This window comes from Dermacentor albipictus, chromosome 6 (genome assembly GCF_038994185.2).
Source record: "Dermacentor albipictus isolate Rhodes 1998 colony chromosome 6, USDA_Dalb.pri_finalv2, whole genome shotgun sequence".
Lineage (NCBI taxonomy): Eukaryota > Metazoa > Arthropoda > Arachnida > Ixodida > Ixodidae > Dermacentor > Dermacentor albipictus.
The window spans coordinates 135,045,381-135,064,038 of record NC_091826.1 but is presented as its reverse complement, the minus strand read 5'-3'; the positions used below and the strand labels follow the sequence as shown (position 1 = coordinate 135,064,038).

Below are 18,658 nucleotides of genomic sequence, written 5' to 3'. Positions count from 1 at the left end.
TTGTTGGGGCCGTTTCCGATGTCAACATCCGGGAATAAGTGGATCGTTGTGGCGACGGACTATCTCACCCGCTTTGCTGAAACTAAAACTCTACCAAAAGGCAGCGCAGCCGAAGTGGCGAAATTTTTCGTCGAGAACATCCTGCTGCGACATGGTGCCCCAGAAGTGCTCATCACCGACAGAGGAACGGCTTTTACGGCAGAGCTCGTCCAAGCCATTCTGCAGTACAGCCAGACAAGCCACAGGAGGACAACTGCCTACCATCCGCAGACGAATGGTCTCACGGAGCGCCTGAACAAGACCCTCGTCGACATGCTAGCAATGTACGTCGACGTCGAACACAAGACGTGGGACGCGGTCCTGCCGTACGTAACCTTGGCGCACAACACGGCGGTGCAAGAAACAACACAGATCACGCCATTTAAGCTGGTTTACGGCACGAACCCGACGACGACGCTCGACGCCATGCTGCCCACGTCACTGACGAAGAGAATGTTGACGTCGCTAGCTATCTCCAGCGCGCCGAAGAAGCCCGACAGCTCGCCCGCCTGCGAATCAAGAGCCAGCAGAGGACTGACAGCCGACACTACAACCTCCGACGACGCTTCGTCGAGTACCAACCTGGCGACCGTGTTTGGGTCTGGACCCCGATACGCCGACGAGGACTCAGTGAGAAACTACTCCGACGCTATTTCGGACCCTACAAGGTCATCCGACGTATTGGCGCTCTGGACTATGAGGTAGTGCCAGACGGCAATTTCGCATTCACAGCGGCGCCGCGCACGATCTGAAGTGGTCCACGTGGTGCGTCTGAAACCCTTTTACGCACTCTGACGAACTTCCTTATTTTGTTTTGTAATTTTCTTCGCTACGGGTGTTTTCTTTACTTTCGTTTGTATGCAGCATCGGGTCGATGCTTTTTAAGAGGGGGGTATTGACACGCGTACTTATCTTTATCGGGCGACCACAGTTCGCCACCTAACAAATGTTATCGCACAGCGCGGGACGCGCCTGCATGCATCCGAAGTTTCTGGAAAGTTATCGTTGCTTCTATCCGGTCGTCTGTTGTCGCCGAACCTTGTGCTATCAGATTTCATCGCGTGACGCGTATGGTGTAGAACCTTGTGGAAGGCACGCGGGTCCCAACGATTAGTCTGGAACATTAGACGACTGTTGTACAAAAGCCGACGCGCTTGAACCGCTGATCAGATTTTCGACGATCGCCGACTGTGTTCGCCGCTATCGTTGTGCTATAAGTGTAGCCTGTTTTGTGGGCACAGGTTCGCCCAATAAAAGTTAGTTTTGTTGTTCACAGTATTGCTACTTTGTTATTCAACGTCACCACCACGTGACAATATGAACGATTTATTCGGCAGCTTTCTATTCATTTCCCCAATTAGCATAGAAATAAATATATTTGTTCACGTTGTAATATTGTGCTGGTGCTGGTGACGCTGCTACAGGCTCAGTTAGCCTGGTCGGCATTCCCTCCTCCTCTGTTTCTGCACCAGTTATGTCGCTATGTATCCACCAGTCCTGCCTCTCACAAAAACCTGTGAAGAAACCCGTGAGAGTTCACACTGCAATTAATTTGACGGTAGTGCGCTGAACGAACCAGCGCGTTTGAGCTTGTCGGCGCCGTAGCAGACGCCCTGAAAAGAAAGCTGTCTTAGAGGGGTGTGCTGGGATTTGCCGTCTCCACTACAGGTGCATGTTGTGCCATCACGCTATCAGTTGAACGCGCTTCTTTGATTCCTTGTCGTATAACCCGAGCTTTGCTTCCTCCCCGCTCTCATACAAAGAAGTATGTTAAATGCGCTGCGAATTCGGCTGCACCCTTGTCTTAGCGTAGGAACTTTTGGGCTAAGAAATTGCGTAAGAACGGCGCAGCTTAGTGAATTGAATGTTTCTTATAAAAAAGGTAAATTATGGGGTTTTACGTGCCAAAACCACGATCTGATTATGTGGCACGCCGTAGTGAGGAACTCCAGAAATTTGGACCATTTGAGCTTCTGGAACGTTCGCCTAAATCTAAGTACGCTTTCACATTTCGCCCCCTTCGAAATGCGACTGCCGTCACCAGGATTCGATTCCGCGACCTCGTGCACAGCAGCCCAACGCCATTGCCACCAAGCAACCATGGCGGGTGAGGTTTTTTAGGAGAGCACAGTTTCTACGAGGTGCATCTCACGTTGCAGGTTCGCCATAGTGAAAGCTTGGTGAATCGCCTGGCCGCCTTTGGAGGATGAGGAGCAGCGACAAGTAGTTTCGTTCTGCTTCCCTCTGGATGCCACATTACATTCTTAATCTTTCAAACTACTGTTTAAACTTATTCCCCGGGACAATCTTTCCTGTATGCTGAAGAAAACCAATGCCTACCATGCTTTATTTAGTTTATGACCGAGATGGAAGCATGCAAATGATATTGCATGAATTTGCTATTTTTTTCTAATTGTCTTTCTAAATGTAATTGCATTGGCAGAATAAAGCCATTCGAAGCTCGGTAGAATCTAGTCTTTAGTTCTTTCCGCGCGCATCATAATGATTTAATGGTGAACGGTTAACTAGAACCACGATGCGAATATGGACACGTGTACGTGTTTATCTTTCTCGGGTGACCGCTTTTCACCGGCTAACAGTGTCAAACGTTGTCGCTCAGCGCAGTACGCGCCTGCATGTTTTGGAAGCTTCTCGAATGTTATCGATGGTTCTATCCGTTGTCTATTGCCACCTTAGCTTGTGTAATCTGATTGCATGCGCGACGCGAATTTTGTAGTACTTTCTTGAAGACACGCGGGAACCATGGATTACGCTGGAACCTTCGACCACTCCTGTATAAAAGCCCAGACGCTTGACTCGCAGATGGGACATTCGACGATTGCCGACCCTGGTCTCCGCTATCGTGGTACTTGAGTGTCACTTGTTTCGCTGGTCACAAGTTGGCCCAATGGCGAGTTAAACTTATAATTCACCATTTCGACACTCTGTCATTCTTCGCCGTCACTACCACATCGCAATATCCATTACATCCCGGTAAGATATTGAGGGAAATTGACAGCGGGGTCGCCACCCGTATAGCTTTGCTCAGTATCGTTTCAACCTCATGCACCGAGCTGGTTCTCGCAGCAAGGCTTTGATACTGCTGTAATTAACGACTGTAACAACGACCGCTTAAAAACAATTTGCATGTCTCAAAGAGTAAATTTATTCAATAAACAGCGACGGAACGATCACGATGACATTACGGCGACAACAACGGAATGGCGAATCCACTTGAATGGGTACGACGACAACAGTGCAGCATGACTACTGTGCGAGGATGTCATATTGGCGACAAAACTACAAGGAATCAATGACGAAGACGAACCAGCACACTTGTACTGGTTGTAAAGATAGTAGCACTTACTTGGGTTGAGCTATTCGACAACAGCAGCAGCGAGAAAGTCGAAGGAAGAGGCAAGAAAAAAAGCTTCGTTTAATATGGACGCGGGACTCTGGAGGTATACGTGACGCGGTTCCTCGGCTGTGCTGTATGAAAGAAGGCTAGACGTCAAGGACGTCGCTCGCACACTGCTAGTCGAGGCAGAGAGCGCCTACGCTTTGGCGGTGAAGTGCGACCCCCTGGAAGCATCGCGAATCGAATATTCACTTCCTCGTATTCCTTATAACTTTAAACCATTCTGAAGAATGATTGCGAATAAACGAATTTTAAACGGCGCATTACAACTTCCATTGTATAGCTGAAATTTTCGATGCAGCCTCTTGGAGTCCAAGAGGCTCGGAAATTCTTGCGAAACTGAAAGCTTGCGTGAAGCACCATCATTAAAAAGCTAAGCTTCAAATGATGCTCCTCACATGATGATCCTCATTCTGTCACGAAACTACAAGTATAAATTTTTGTCATTCTCTTGTCCACCCATCTGATTTAAGAAAAAAAAATATCGCAGTTTCTGCATAAGGGTGCAGTAATGAACGCAACAGTATCATCTGAGAACATTACACGAAGTATGAGCCTCGTATCTGCCGCGGCAGTATGAATTTAATTAACCGAAACAGACTCAGTAAAAACGAGCTGTTTGTGCAAGGGGTCTTCTGTCTGAATTCGGCCATCGGACGATTTCATATGTATTTATTATTGAATGTCAGCGTCTTTCTTAGCGACTTTACCACCAATTTTTCATATCGGCTGTGTTACAAACCTTTTTTTCTGGGCTGATCCTGCAGTTAGTGCGTAGCCGCGCCAATAAATTTGCGTCATTTTATAGTTCGAACTCTGTTTCACATTTTAAAATTTTGAGAAGATTTAAGATAAAACACTTGTGCTTTCGGTGTTTTGTTTTATTGCATTTGTTCGTGAGCTGCATTCTCAAGATTTTGAAGAATATATTGTGAAGTATGCAAGACCTAGGGCCGTATAACTTGAGACTATTCCAGTATAGTTTTATTCCAATGCCCTGATGTAAAATTTGCGTAACCGCCGATGCAAGCATCGGGCGGTCACCCACAGGGTTGTCTTAACAGACCAACCAAATGCTCTCCTTGTTCATACGAGGTCACTTTTGTTTGCTTGAAAAACGAATAATATTGCCGACACAGAGCGGCTTGTCTTATCTAAATGGCTGACAAGAGGTGAGGAGCGCGCTCAAGTGGAGAGGGACTCGATGGGGCCGAGTCACTGCAGTGAAAATCGATAACCGGATGACCAGGGTGGTGCCGGCGTCTGCGATTGGTCCGCTTACGTAGCTGGCGGTAGCGGGTCGAAAATCGCAGCGGTATGCAACGGAAGTTTTAGAATAATGCTAAAACGCATCCGAAGCAAAGAAGGGTTTGCAGGGCGAGGTCCTAAACGTAAGTGCTGGAAAGCGTTACACGGCCGCGCAAAAAGCTTTATTATACGTAAATAAACCTATGCTTTCCGGCAGGTGCTAGAAGCCAGTGCCTCAGGGATCGGCAGCAGCCATCTTTGATTCAGTTTCAGTTTCAGAATTCAGAAAATTCATTTTTGTTCGGCATATTAATGCATTTTTAACGCGTACGACTCACTTTGACGCGGTGTTTTTGCGGTTTTGTGAGGTCGCGTGACAGGCAGGTGCAGTGGTTGCACCCCAAACTCTTTTGACCAATAGCCGAAAGCTAATGGTGAAAAGGGGTCGCATCAGAAATAACAATTTTTTTGTGTTCTGTGAAATCATGCATAATAGTGTGTACACTTATATCAGATGAGGAGCTATCGCGGTTGTCGGTTCGTCGCGTCATGACATAATGTTGAAGTGGGGCTGGCGAAAAAAACTTTTTGACCTATCAAGGAGGCCTGATTGCAGAATTTGAATAAAAAAAGTTCGGAATAGTTTTATCTTATAGCGACTATAGTACGGAGAGCTTCAGTGATAAAATGGTGGGGGCAATAAAACGCGCGTATGCTGCATGTCACGTGTAGCAGATTATGGGATAGAGGAAACGTATACCTAAATAAATAAATGACCTCACTGCGACAGCGACGACAAATATCCGTTTGGTGTGTCCATATAAATGTTATCGAAATAAACGTACTTTACCAACGCCGGTTGCAGTGCGTTGCTGCCTTTTGTAAATTTATTTATAGGCCATCTCGCAGATCGGTTGGCTTGCAGAGCACAAAAAATGCGTGGATTGGCTCAGTATATCCCATATATTTTCTTCTGATGCCCTTATTTCTGTAGTGTCTATTTATATGCTTTCCCGCATCCTAAACTTTTGATCTTCCTGTGGCAACTCGGATATTATTACGACGCATATGCGTGCCACTGAATTCTTCGAGAATCCCTCTACGGGCCACAGAGAGCAAGAAGCTGACGGAAGATTCACTGCTGTCGCACTAATTGAGAGCAGAGATGGAAGAGTGCACGTTTCAACGATGGCGATGTGCGTCTGTCGCGTGCAGGACGGCTTCCTCACGCTGGACGGCGAGGCAGACATCCGCGGTCGATCGGGCGGCCTGCTGCAGTCCCTGGACCTCGCCGAGAACTTGTTCGTCGGCTGGCTGCCGGGTCCTCGTGGCCTGGGGCCCCCCGCGGGCGTCCTGGACAACGTGGGCGGCGTGGAGCGAGGCTTCCGGGGCTGCCTGCGCCGGCTGCGGCTGGGCAAGCGCGACGTCCGCCTGTCGGGCGCGTCGCGCGACGTGCTGCGCGCCGTGCGCCTCCGGGAGTGCGGCCCGCCGTGCGGACCGTGCCTGAACGGCGCCACCTGCCTCGACCACGCGCCGGCCAACTACAGCTGCCTGTGCGCGCCGGGATTCCAGGTGGGTCGCTGGTTTCGCCTCTAAAAGCTTGATGCCTAGGAACGAAGATGTTTTGCCACGAAAAAGTATCCCCTAGTCACGCGCAGATTGTAATGGCTGAGGCCGACACAATCATGGTGGCGATTGGCCAAACTCAATAAATGAAATCTTCAAACTTTACGCAAAGAAAAAAAAGTGAAAATGGGAACTATTGCGCTGCAATGAGCAGCAGGAAATTCAGGAAGAGATATAACAGGATTAAGCAGGTGGGTGGCAAGGTTCAACAATAAAATTTTCTAGCGCAATCCAAGTATCCTGTGCGTGTGGTTGCTGTCATTGCAGAAACATCGGCCGCACCTTCTCTTGTTCCTTTACACAAATAGAATGCACCCCCGAAAATATGCGCGAATGCTTCTTTCCACGAGACCCGTAATCAGAGACAGTGATGCGACCTCCAGCACAAAGCATATGTAAAACGATCGAGTAAATACGTATCCTGTATTAGGAATCATACAAAGTGATCAAAATATACACTGAGGAGTATAATATGAAAAATGGTTGGGTTGATTAAAAGCGATAGGCTCTTGTAGACGATAAGAAAGGCATAGACTTGGAAGGCTCAGAGGCTCGCAAAATACGATCGCGCTCGCACAATTATTGATTTTTTTTACTTATTCATTCATCTAGTTGTTTATTTACTTTTTAGCGTAACAACACGTTATTTTCGTGATGCTTGGGACAAAAGATGACGTTATACTTTCATTTCATTTGATTTCATTTCATTTCGTTTCTTTTACCCTAGGGGCACAGAATAGGGCATTACATGGGGGGCGGTATGAAAACAACAAGAATTTTCAGAAGGGGGGTATAAGCATGAAGATCAAAACAGAAAATAAAGAACATAACTGCTTTCAGCTTTAAGAAGATAGAGTGAATCTAGTAGTAGCATGGCGTAATGATTATATAACGCAATAACAGAACATCGAACTACAACACAATATAGAATAACGCAACAAATACATGACAGTGATCGAAGGTAGTAGTGCCTCAAGCAAGATAACATGGTAGTTTACAAAACATCAGCTGGGATGGCAGGCTTCTTCATTAAGGCAGTTTAGTAAAGCCGATTGGAAAGAAGGCAATTCCCTAATGTTGACAATGAATGACGGAAGGGCGTTGCACTCATTCGTTGACAAGACTAAAGGTGAGTGCGAATATTTTTTAGTCCACGTGAAGGGTGGGTATACCTTGAGTTCGTGGTCAATACGGGCGGAAATGTGTGCTGCTGAATGCATGAACTTGCATGAAAAGGCACTGTTACTGTAATAATTAAACACTGTAAACAAGGATTATCGTAAATAAGTTCTGCGTATACGAGAGGCAAAATGCCAAGAGTTTTTATAGACGACACAGTCTGATAATGAGAATATGAGGACGAGATGAACCTAGCAGCTTTACATCGAATTAATTCCAGCATGTCAGGAAGGTAACCTTCATGTGCATGCCATATATTAAAGGCGTCCGTTAACGACGGTCTAATTAACGAATTAAATGCTTGAAGTTTGGTGTCGGAATTAGCAATGCGTAATCGGCGTTTTCGAACGCCAAGCTTTCTAAAAGCTTTGCTAGTGATTAGTTCTATATATACATTCCATTTGAGATTGCAAATGAGCACAACTAGTTGGTATTTATTCGACGAAACTGCATCAACTGGAGAATTGTTAACCAGGTACTCGTTAGACAAGAAGTTGAGACTGGGAGCAAGTTTACCGTGCTTAGTTTTCTCAATGTTAATTTTGATGTGCCATTTGCTGCCCCATTTTGAAAGAGTCATTAAGTCTGATTGCAGGGTTAAAGTGTCGTTGTGGTTTCCTATTTCATTATATATTACGCAGACTTCAGCAAAAACACGTATGGAAGGCTCAATGTTAGTTGATATGACTGTAACCTGACGATGTAACCTGACTAGGCCTCTAACAGCACATTAGCATTCATCGCACAAGCCTGAAAACCGTACAAATTCGAGAATGACGACAAACATATGCGGTTTGTTAGAATTCTCTATGGCCCGGCTAATGTAGCGTTTAGAACGTATTCGATGAAATAAGATAATGATGTAGCAACAAAATCAGAGTTAACGCATACAATCAAAGCTTAAACTATGATTTTATACAGGAAACTTAGCTGGTGTCCTCTCGATGCCCCTTAGGTGGTGGCGCTGTGAGTTAGTGAACAAACTTTATTTCAGAGACGAAGCTGCTGATGCCCGAAGGTGGGCGGCCACACTTCTACAGCTAGCCGTGACACTGTGGTGTCACCGGTTCACCATGTGTTCGTCCTCATGTGTTCGGCTTGTCAGCAGTGCTTCCCACTGGTTTTCTCTTGGTGCTTAGACAGACGTTGTCCGCGGGTTCTTTTTGCAATCCCAGACCACGTGGTGAATGGTGTTTGGAGTATTGCAGAATTGGCCGTGTCTTGTAAATGTTGAGGGGTACATTGCGTGTAGTGGAGCGTCGTGGAGGTAATCGCGCTTATGAAGTCCGCATTGTGTGGCGGCTTCTTCTCTGTTAAGCTTGTCATGTGGGTGGTGGCGGATATTCCTTCCTGTTCTCCTTGTAATTGTTCTAAAATGCTGTAGTACCCTTTCGTCTGGCGGTAGATGATGTCGGGGTTGCCCGGCGTACATGTTCTCTGGCGGCGGCGTGAGCCGCTTGACTTGTCTCCAAGATTCCTGTCCCGGGGTCCAGACAATGTGCGTTGCAGGGATGTCATGGAAGGAATTTTTTTTACAAGCAATAAAATCCAAGTAATGGTTGTAATTATTGACAGTGGTGGAGCAAGGGCACGTCACTGGAGCCAGTCTTTCGACGAAAAGTGGAAAAGTTGGCTCCACGCCCTCGTAGGACCACGCCACCCTGCCGAGCGCCAACCTGCGATTCCGGCCGCATTCCGATGGGGCATAAATGCGAGAACACCCGTGTCCCGTGCTTTGTGTTCGCGATAAAGAACTTCACATTGTCAAAATCATTCCGCAGCCCTCCACCTAGGGCGTCCCTAATAACTCACAGTGCAGTTTATGGAAGGTTAAGCCCTACAATTGAAATAATTTTGAGCTCCATCTTCCCATCCAGTTCTGTTTTTTTTTCGATATTTAAGTGGTGCTTTACTAATTAATTAACAGACAGAGGCATTGTTTTAATTAGGACATTGGTTTACTATCCGTACTTCCGGTAATTTGGCTGCTACATGGGGTTTTATATATGCGCGTGAAACGCATTGTGTTTTTGTATGCCTCCGATGCAAGGATAGCGGTGAGAGAGCAGTCGGGATGGTGATATTTTTCCTGGGTCCATTTTTCAAACAGTGGCAGGCATCTGTCGCCTCTATTCTTCCCGCGCTGGTCTTTTCGCATCTCAATTTCAGCGAGAGACGTAGCGTGACTCTGCCGCCGCAGCACAGCGGTGGTCTCAGTGCGTGCTTCTGCATCGCAGGGCGCCCAGTGTGAGCGTCCCCGCCGTCGAGCGTGCGAGCCGGACCCGTGCGGCGTGGGAGCCTCGTGCGTTGCGCGGGGCAGCGCCTTCTCGTGCCGTTGCCCCGCGGGCCGCAGCGGCCGCCTGTGCGAGGGCCGAGCGGCGGTGCCAGATTTCGCGGGCGACGGATACCTAGAGCTGCCGCGCCTGCACAACGTGGGACAGGCATTCTCCCTCGAGCTGTGGTTCCTCACCAGGGCTCCTCAGGTACACCGGCATCCCTCCGCGGCCACATTTGCCTTTTGCGTTCGGTGAACTGCACTGAGAGAGATCAGCGATAGAGCCTAGGCACGCATCGCCCTTCCATTTGCACAGGCTGGATGGGTCCGTAGGCCGATTAATTGCAGCATTCGTTACGGCAAACTGAGGGCTAGGGGCTGCTCGGCATCGGACTTGAGAGGCCAACTGTAACGAAATTTCACTCAGGCTATATTATCTAGAAATGCGTAGTATACGTTATCAATGTAATCTTGGCAAAGCCGCAAGGCTAATAACTGTCTAACATTCTTAATAGGAGCGTTTGCATGGTGCCTATAGGCAGCCGATGCTTGCACATGGCGGTGAGTGGTAGTGATCTGGATATGGCGAAAGCGCTCGTAGCATACGCGACTCTCTCAGTTGCGCTTAGGCGTCCTGACACGTCGCTCACTTAACATTTGAAAGTCGATGGGTGTGTCTTCCAGTGCGCTTTCTCGTTGTGCATGTGATTTGAGTTTGCAAGAATGCAGACGCAGTCTGTTTGCTCCAAAACAAACGATGGCTGCGCAGTTGAACGCAGAACACATCTTTCCTTTCCCAGCTGTTATGTTACAATCATTCACCGCGCCGCAGCTAGTAAATTCGACGCGAACCAGCCCACAAACACAAGACATGTAAACTGCATTTGACGAAGCAGCACAGGCTACATTTCGCGAGAACGGCCACACACCCCTCAAATATCTGCTTGCCAAACATTTTCTCTAAATTACTGTAAGTTCTATAAACCCCGATGGCGCACGAACAACAATGTTGCGTTCAGATGCATTATTCTCAAGCGATTATTTCTGAGCTGCATCATGCCCGACACATTATGTCTCTAAATAGACGAACGAAAGCATTTCTGACACAGCGCCACAAACGCTGTCAGCAGCTGGAGTGCTGCGCTTGTCACCAAGGAGGACGCGACTGCGCGTCGATGGTGTACACTCGGCGGCAAATATTGGCGGAATGCGATGCCCTCTGATCTAAACGGGCGAAAGATGGCTGCGGCCGTGACATTACGCGCACTTTGCGCCCAGCCCGTGGCCTCCGAGATTTGCACGCGCAGGCCCTCCCAGCCGCACCGAGAGAGCGTCGTTTCAGAGGTGTGCGTAGCCTCCTCCGCGCCGCGGCGCTCGCAACCGATGCTATTTAAAGGCTTCAATGCTACTCGGGCAGGCTTTCGGGACCTCTGGTACTGTTGCCGCGGCTTGTATGACGCGAGAACAGAATGTTTTGCGGTGCTTTATGATCTTTTACTCATTTGCAAATGGCGGCTCAGTCAGGTGTACGAGGGGCAAGAGCATGCTGGAGCCTATTTTTTCAAATGTAAATGTATTTCTGCCGACGTACTCTCACTTCATTCAAGTGGGCACGTAGAAGTGGAATATCACTCCAAACAGGTCGTCATGTGCCGGAAACGCACTACGCTTTGCAGGGTATAGAGTTAATTACGATAAATCATACCTAATGCTCTGACCTCAGCTTCAGACGAGCGATGGCGGATTTCGACTCTTGTTTCTTGCTGGCAGGGCAGCAATAAGCACGAATTCAGATCGAAGCGGGTGACCGGTGCGGTATGGGCACTGCTATATTGATATAGGTGATCACAGTTAGGGGTGGCATTGTGCTTTCATTCAATTCGTATTATTTGCCAGAAAGTGAGGAGAAAGAACAAATAAAGCTTTCTGGAGAGGTTTGCAGTCTAGAAGCTGCTATCAGCACCTTAACAAGTCCTGAAAACCCTTATATGTTAGACGTGTCGAACATGTGTCGTATCTCTCTCTGTATGTGTGTGTGCATGTAACAGACACAGAGAGAGAGCGAACAAGCATTTCCCCGCTTACACATACTCTCGCGGAAGAATGGGATATAGAGCTTATTTAAGCCTATACTTAAACCTACGAAACAAGAAAGAATGACACTGCATTTATAACATTATCTCTTTCTGAAATCGACATCAACAGAATAACCTTAACCTCGTGTTCTGATGGGTACTGATTGTTTGCATCACATTTTAGTTTCTTATGCGTGTTTCACGCTACTAAACATTGTATAAATTTCGTTACCCTTTTCTTTCTTTCTTTTTTTGTTTGCTTCTGCTAGATGTTTTTTATGGTTCCTAATGCCTTCATATATTTACATTGTACAGATTTCAATCATGCTTGAACTTTTTCGTCCCCTCCTATGTAATGCCCTAACGGGCCCTTAGGGTACTCAAATAAATAAATAAATAAATAAAAATGCACCTGAGACGTCAATATCACCGCCCCAGGTATAGTCACTATGGCACGGTCACCATCGGCACCTCTTTGTGAGCAGTTACCGACCTGTTCACTTTTGTTATCTTCCTTCTCTCGGCGGCAGCACATTGTCTTGACGCCAGCGATGAGCTAAATCTACACCATCATTGCATCATGCATCGCATCATGCATCGCTTCTGCGACCAAGCAAGCTTTCGGCGGCACGCGTTCACTGTTATATTAAAAGTTGAAACTACTCGCCTTGAAAAATACATCACGAATAAAAATCGAATTGGACAGTTTACAAGGGGCCCTATAACGTAAATTTATTCCAATGTGTTTTTATTCCAATGTCCTGACGTCAAATTTGCGTAAATGCCGACGCAAGCACCGGGCGGTTACGCGCAGGGTTGTCTGAATAGACTAATCAAGCGCTCTCCTCGTTCATAGGAGGTATCTTTTGTTTGCTTGAAAAACGAATAACATTGCCTACACTGAACGGCTTGTTTTATCTAATTCGTTGACAAGCGGCGAGGAGCACGCTCAAGTAGAGAGGGCTTCAAAGGGGCCGACCCAGTGCAGTGAAAGTCGATAGCCGGATGAAGAGGGTGGTGGTCCGCTTTCCCTTACTTAGCTTGCGGTGGCTGATCGAATATCGCGGCGGCATGCAACGCAAGCTTAAGGATGACGCTGAAACGGATCCTCAGCGAAGAAGAGTTGGCAGAACGAGGTCCTAAACGTGCCGAAAGTGCTCGGAAACGTTACGCGGCCACGCAAAAAGTTTTATTACACGCAAATAAACCCATGCTCCCCGGAAGATGCAAGCACCCAGCGCCTGAGTGATCGACGGCATCCATATTTTATTCCTTTCGGAACGGGGCAGCCTGCTGCTATTCCGAAGAAAATTCAGTTTTATTCGGCATATTAACGCATCATTAATGCGTACACGTCAATTTGATGTGGCGAAATCTTGCGATTTTGTGACGTCGCGTGACAGGCTGGTGAAGTGATCGCAGCCGGAAAACTTTTGCCCAATAGCCCGGGGTAAACGGCGAGAAGGCGTCGAAACAGAAATAACTATTTTTCTTTTCTCGTTCAAATCATGCATAATCAGTGTGTGCACGTCATATCAGAAAGGGAGCTATCGTCGTTTTCGTGGCGTCGCGTGGCAGACAGGTGAAGTGGTGGTGGTCCAAAAAGTGTGTGACCAATCGTGGAGGACTGATTACAGAATTGGAATAGAAAGAGTGGAATAGTTTTACGTTATAGTGTTCTAGATTGCAATAATGTTGGTTCGGCACGAAAATGACGTGTACGCCTGTAGCACGCCCCCTGCGTCAGAAGACGTGAGCTAGCAAGTACGCCAACTATTGAAGCAGCTCTTTTACACATATTGGTGACATGCGGATGCCAACTCGGGTGAGAAGAAACGGTGACACAAGGAATTTTGTGTTCACTGACAGTATCGATTTCCTTATCGGCATACGCATGTTGCTGTGCTAGAAGGATCTTTTGTTTATGGCAGGAAAAATTATAGCTTTTGATAGCGTTGTGTTAATCGTTATTAAACTTTAACTGCACCAAAGAAGTAATTGTTGGAGCGCAGCTAGTGTTGCATTCTTGTATTGCACGTAGTAATTAATTCGTTGGGTCTGGGCTTGATAGAAGAATACTGGCGTCGTCCGCGTATTACAACTTTGATGGTATTATCAATATTAACAATGTTGTAAATTTACACGTTAAACAATAACAGTCTAATATGTCCCCTTGTGGGGCGCCACTTAAGACAGGCAATAAGGATGACGTGTAACTATTAAATGAACGCGTCCTAATCACTCCTACGAGTGAGATCTAACGAAGGCCAGTGTGGTACCACGAATACCATGTGTGCATGCACTGTCTGTGCAATAAAATTTCGTGGCATGGAGTCAGAGGCCTTGCTGATGTCTATGGAAAGGCCTGCTGTGAAGAAATATTCATCGATATTTTGGAGTATAATTTCTCTAATTGCCAACAACGCTATCGCAGTAGAACTGCTCTTTTCTGAAACCGAATTGGCAAGCAGTTATTACATCTCGTGAATACAAAAATTTTTACATATGAGGAAAAATAACTTTTACCATACCTTTGAAAAAATTGGAATGATTGATATTGATCTATTCTTTGGTATGTTATCTGTATTGACACGGTCGCGATTGGGTGAGGTGGGTGTTCACCGCAAGAAACAGGAAAATGTCGACGAAGCCGCGCATTGTGATGATGAAAAAAAGTAGGAAAGATTGTATTAACTTCATTGGCTCTCATCCGTGTCTCGAGCGGGTTGATCAACATGATCAACCCCTTGCGGTCTGCTGGTCGTCGCTGCCTTCTTTGGCAGCCTGTGGAAGCATTAGTGCTTTCGGCAGGTTCAGTCGTCGACGACCTCGTGCCCTTCGATTTGCATTTCCTTCGTTCTTCTCTTTGTGTCAGCTCGGGGAATAAAATTGGTGACGCTGTTTCGGAGAAGAGGGCAATTATGTCCAGAATGGGGACGCCTGCCTGAACGCTTCTCATACTTGAGAGGTCGATGTCCAGGCTCATTGTAACAGCCTTTTCTGGGACGAGGCAAACCAACTTGTCATGGGAACGTACGCCTGGATGTCTCTCACACTTGACAGGTCGATCATAACAGTATCCTCTACATAGATGTTACTGTTACCCTACTTTTCATTTCATTTTCATTCTATTACTACTCTTGCCATACAAATTATCAAAGCACTGACTGAACCCTGTGGGGTCTGATGTGGGAAATCTCACACCGTACTCTTGGGACAAAGGAACGACAACACAGTAGTGCAAACAATCACAAGGGCATTTATTGCACCTTTCATACATCAATGCCTGCTAGCCGAGTTGCTATCCACAAAACATGCCGATGGGCTCGCGACAAGTCTAGAAGTCCGACTTACCGCGACCGGAAGCGAGCGAACATGTTTGCCCCATGCTGGATCCCAACGCCTGGTCGTTCGCGTGTATAGTCACGCGAATCGTGGCGCGTTCGAGGGCGCCCACGCGAGGCGGTCTCGCAGATGCATCGGCCGCCGCGCACGCGGGATGTCCGCGCTGCTTCGGCGACCCGCCGGGAAAAAGGGTTGCTGCACGTGCCAGCACGTCTCTCCCGATCGCTGTCTGGAACCCAAGAGAGCGCGCCTCGTCTCTCCTCGCCGAGGGTAACCCCGCAGCCGCGCAACACTAGCGCCATCTCTCGGACTGCGCCTGTACCACTCGGACCGCCGCGTGTGCGGCGAAGCCGCACTACAGGAGACGCGCTATGCGGGAAAACATCAGGGGAGGCGCGAGGGTCGCGCGTCCCCACATCCCCCCAACCTTAAATCACTTCTTATACCGGCGAAACATGTGACACGGTCTAACATTAACCCGTGCTTCGCGAACAAAGTAGTACATGCAACAGTGGTCGCGCCGAAGAAATGTCCGCACGCTGTCCATAGCATGTGAGCCGACATTGTCCCTGGGTGCACCGCTGGCGTCCGCCGGTCACAGCAGCAGCTTCGCAGCCTCGACGGCACGATCCCAGGCCAGGACTCCGGAGACGACGACGCAGTAGTCGGTGCGAGCAAGCGTCGCTCGCGCCGACTCGCCCTGCTGGCGGGAGCCGCAGTAGCTGTCGGTGACCGCCGGCTCTTTTGTCCGCCGCCGAGGGTTGTGAGCTGGATACAGGAGGCCGCCGAAGTCGCCGCGCCGAACTGGCCACAGCATCACCATCGCCCGGTGGCTCGATCGTAGTCCGGGGCAGCAGCGCAGACGATGTGCAGGTGACGGCAAACCAGGGGTGACTCCAATCACACTGCGTAAACTCAACACACTCGGCAAACACTAAAGTAGTGCAAGGGAGAGGAAGTCTGCATGCGCATCGCCCACGTGGTACGATGTTCAACTCGGCTAGCAAAAGATCGGGCAGCTATACTCAGATGCTAAGTTCACGTGAACCAAGCTCGCTTTCTTGAGTCGAACGAGTAATTTCAATTCGTGCGAGGCTAACTAGAATGAGGTAAGCAAAGTGCAACACCTCAACGCCACGGTCCACCAGGTTGTGTCCCTCCACGTGCGACAGGCAGCTTCGTAAAGCCTTAGGCCTAAAGTGTCGCTACCCTGACAACAACCGGCATCCAAAAACAACACCCACAATGGGCGCAAAACAGGCAGCCGCGAGGAGACGTCAGCTCTGCGAGGTGGTCCTACTCCGCTCGGTGCACACAGCATCCGAGTTCACGGCGCCCACCGTCCCAGACGGTGTCGGAGCGCCCGGTGCCAGGCCGCAATACCAGTCAGCCCGTCGTGGCACCCGTGGCCCGCGGCCACCCGGCTCCCAGAGCCGCGACTTCATCAGAGTCAAAGAGATAGAAGAAGCTATTTACATATTTACATAGGAAATTCGGACCACCCACGAGGCTTCCGTACTCACTCGCTTCAGGCTTGCCACTGCTCCGCGGGCGCTCAGCCTCGCTCTCCCAGGATGCAGACCACGTGGCTCTCGTACCAACGAATGCCATTAAAAAAAACACTTGCGAAAAGGCTTAGTAAGTTGACATGTTCAAACACACTACAGCCACCGCCGCCTCGCTCAAGAAAGCACGCCGCTGACGCTAGCGATCAAAATCCACGCTAGGCCTACGCTTCGGTTCAAACAAAGGTCTCGAACGAAGCAACACTTAAAATTATCGTCCGATGCCCCAAGAGCCCCACGTTGGGCAGCCAGATGTGGGGTCTGATGTGGGAAATCTCACACCGTACTCTTGGGACAAAGGAACGACAACACAGTAGTGCAAACAATCACAAGGGCATTTATTGCACCTTTCATACATCAATGCCTGCTAGCCGAGTTGCTATCCACAAAACATGCCGATGGGCTCGCGACAAGTCTAGAAGTCCGACTTACCGCGACCGGAAGCGAGCGAACATGTTTGCCCCATGCTGGATCCCAACGCCTGGTCGTTCGCGTGTATAGTCACGCGAATCGTGGCGCGTTCGAGGGCGCCCACGCGAGGCGGTCTCGCAGATGCATCGGCCGCCGCGCACGCGGGATGTCCGCGCTGCTTCGGCGACCCGCCGGGAAAAAGGGTTGCTGCACGTGCCAGCACGTCTCTCCCGATCGCTGTCTGGAACCCAAGAGAGCGCGCCTCGTCTCTCCTCGCCGAGGGTAACCCCGCAGCCGCGCAACACTAGCGCCATCTCTCGGACTGCGCCTGTACCACTCGGACCGCCGCGTGTGCGGCGAAGCCGCACTACAGGAGACGCGCTATGCGGGAAAACATCAGGGGAGGCGCGAGGGTCGCGCGTCCCCACAACCCATAGCCAGAGGCTAGTGTGGAGTTCAAAAACAAAAATACACGATGGCAAAGACACAGCACCTGCGTAATATGAAAAGCCCAAAATCACTGCGAAAGACCAAAGTACAGCATACAATGAGGAGAAAATAAAATAATGTGCATTTTACAGCCGAATGAATAAAGATCTGTAATGAACAACAGGCTACAACAAACACAAACCGAAAACGACTGTCACATAGACCAAAAAGGGCTCATAAAGTATATTCCTAATGTTTTATTTGTTTCGTGGGACTGTTTTATTTCTGGGGATAAATCATTCCAAACCTTGGCTCTTGAAAACTGCACCAATCTTTCACTGTAGATATTATTCGGTGGTAGAATAAAGTTACTATGTGTGAGGTTTCTCGTGAGTCGAGAAGGAGAGCGAAACAGGGAGGCATTGAAAGGTTGGTTATATTTTACTATGTTGTTTACACACACCGCTATCCTTAAAGACCGCAAAAGGTCAAAAGGAAGGATATTTATTAACGGGAAAATCGGTTTACTTGGTTCAATATGCTTGCTTTGTTTATAATTCAGATAGCCCGTTTTTGTAATCGCCGGATAGCATCAAGGCAAGTGTTGTATGTCAAACCCCATGATTCTACATAGTATGTTAAATGACTGCTAATAAGGGCAAAATTAAGGGTACGGAGTGTATGTGTGTTAAAACAATAGCGGGCCTGTAATAAAGCATAGCAGCCAGAAGCCAACTTCGAAAAGACGGCGCTAATCTGATTTTTCCAGTGAAGATGTTCATCTAGAATCACACCAAGGTACTTAAATGAGTGTGTTCGTTCGAGTGAGTGGTCGGTAATGAAAATGGTAATTTGTTAATGAAATTGTTTCTTCATATCATCAGGAAATACTCCCGACCGAATACCGAATCTAATACATGAGGAAGTACGGGACTTATAATATCTAAAACATGCTTGAGTGGTGTAATCTGAATCTTTTCAATGTCTAGTGCTTTAGTCTTTTCTTTAGGTTAATAAAAGTAGCGCAGATTTCTTTTTCATTCGTCTG

The 18,658-nt window shown here is 48.2% G+C and overlaps 1 protein-coding gene across 2 annotated transcripts in view; it reads left to right on the top strand.

The window, feature by feature from the left end:
• LOC135902239 (agrin-like) overlaps positions 1–18,658 on the top strand; it is a 615,148-nt gene that overhangs the window by 494,049 nt on the left and 102,441 nt on the right. For both annotated transcript variants that reach the window (XM_065432212.1, XM_065432210.1), the window contains exons 12-13: positions 5,921–6,277; positions 9,748–9,993. In XM_065432212.1, the coding sequence (XP_065288284.1) occupies positions 5,921–6,277; positions 9,748–9,993 (603 nt within the window). The remainder of the gene's footprint in view (positions 1–5,920; positions 6,278–9,747; positions 9,994–18,658) is intronic.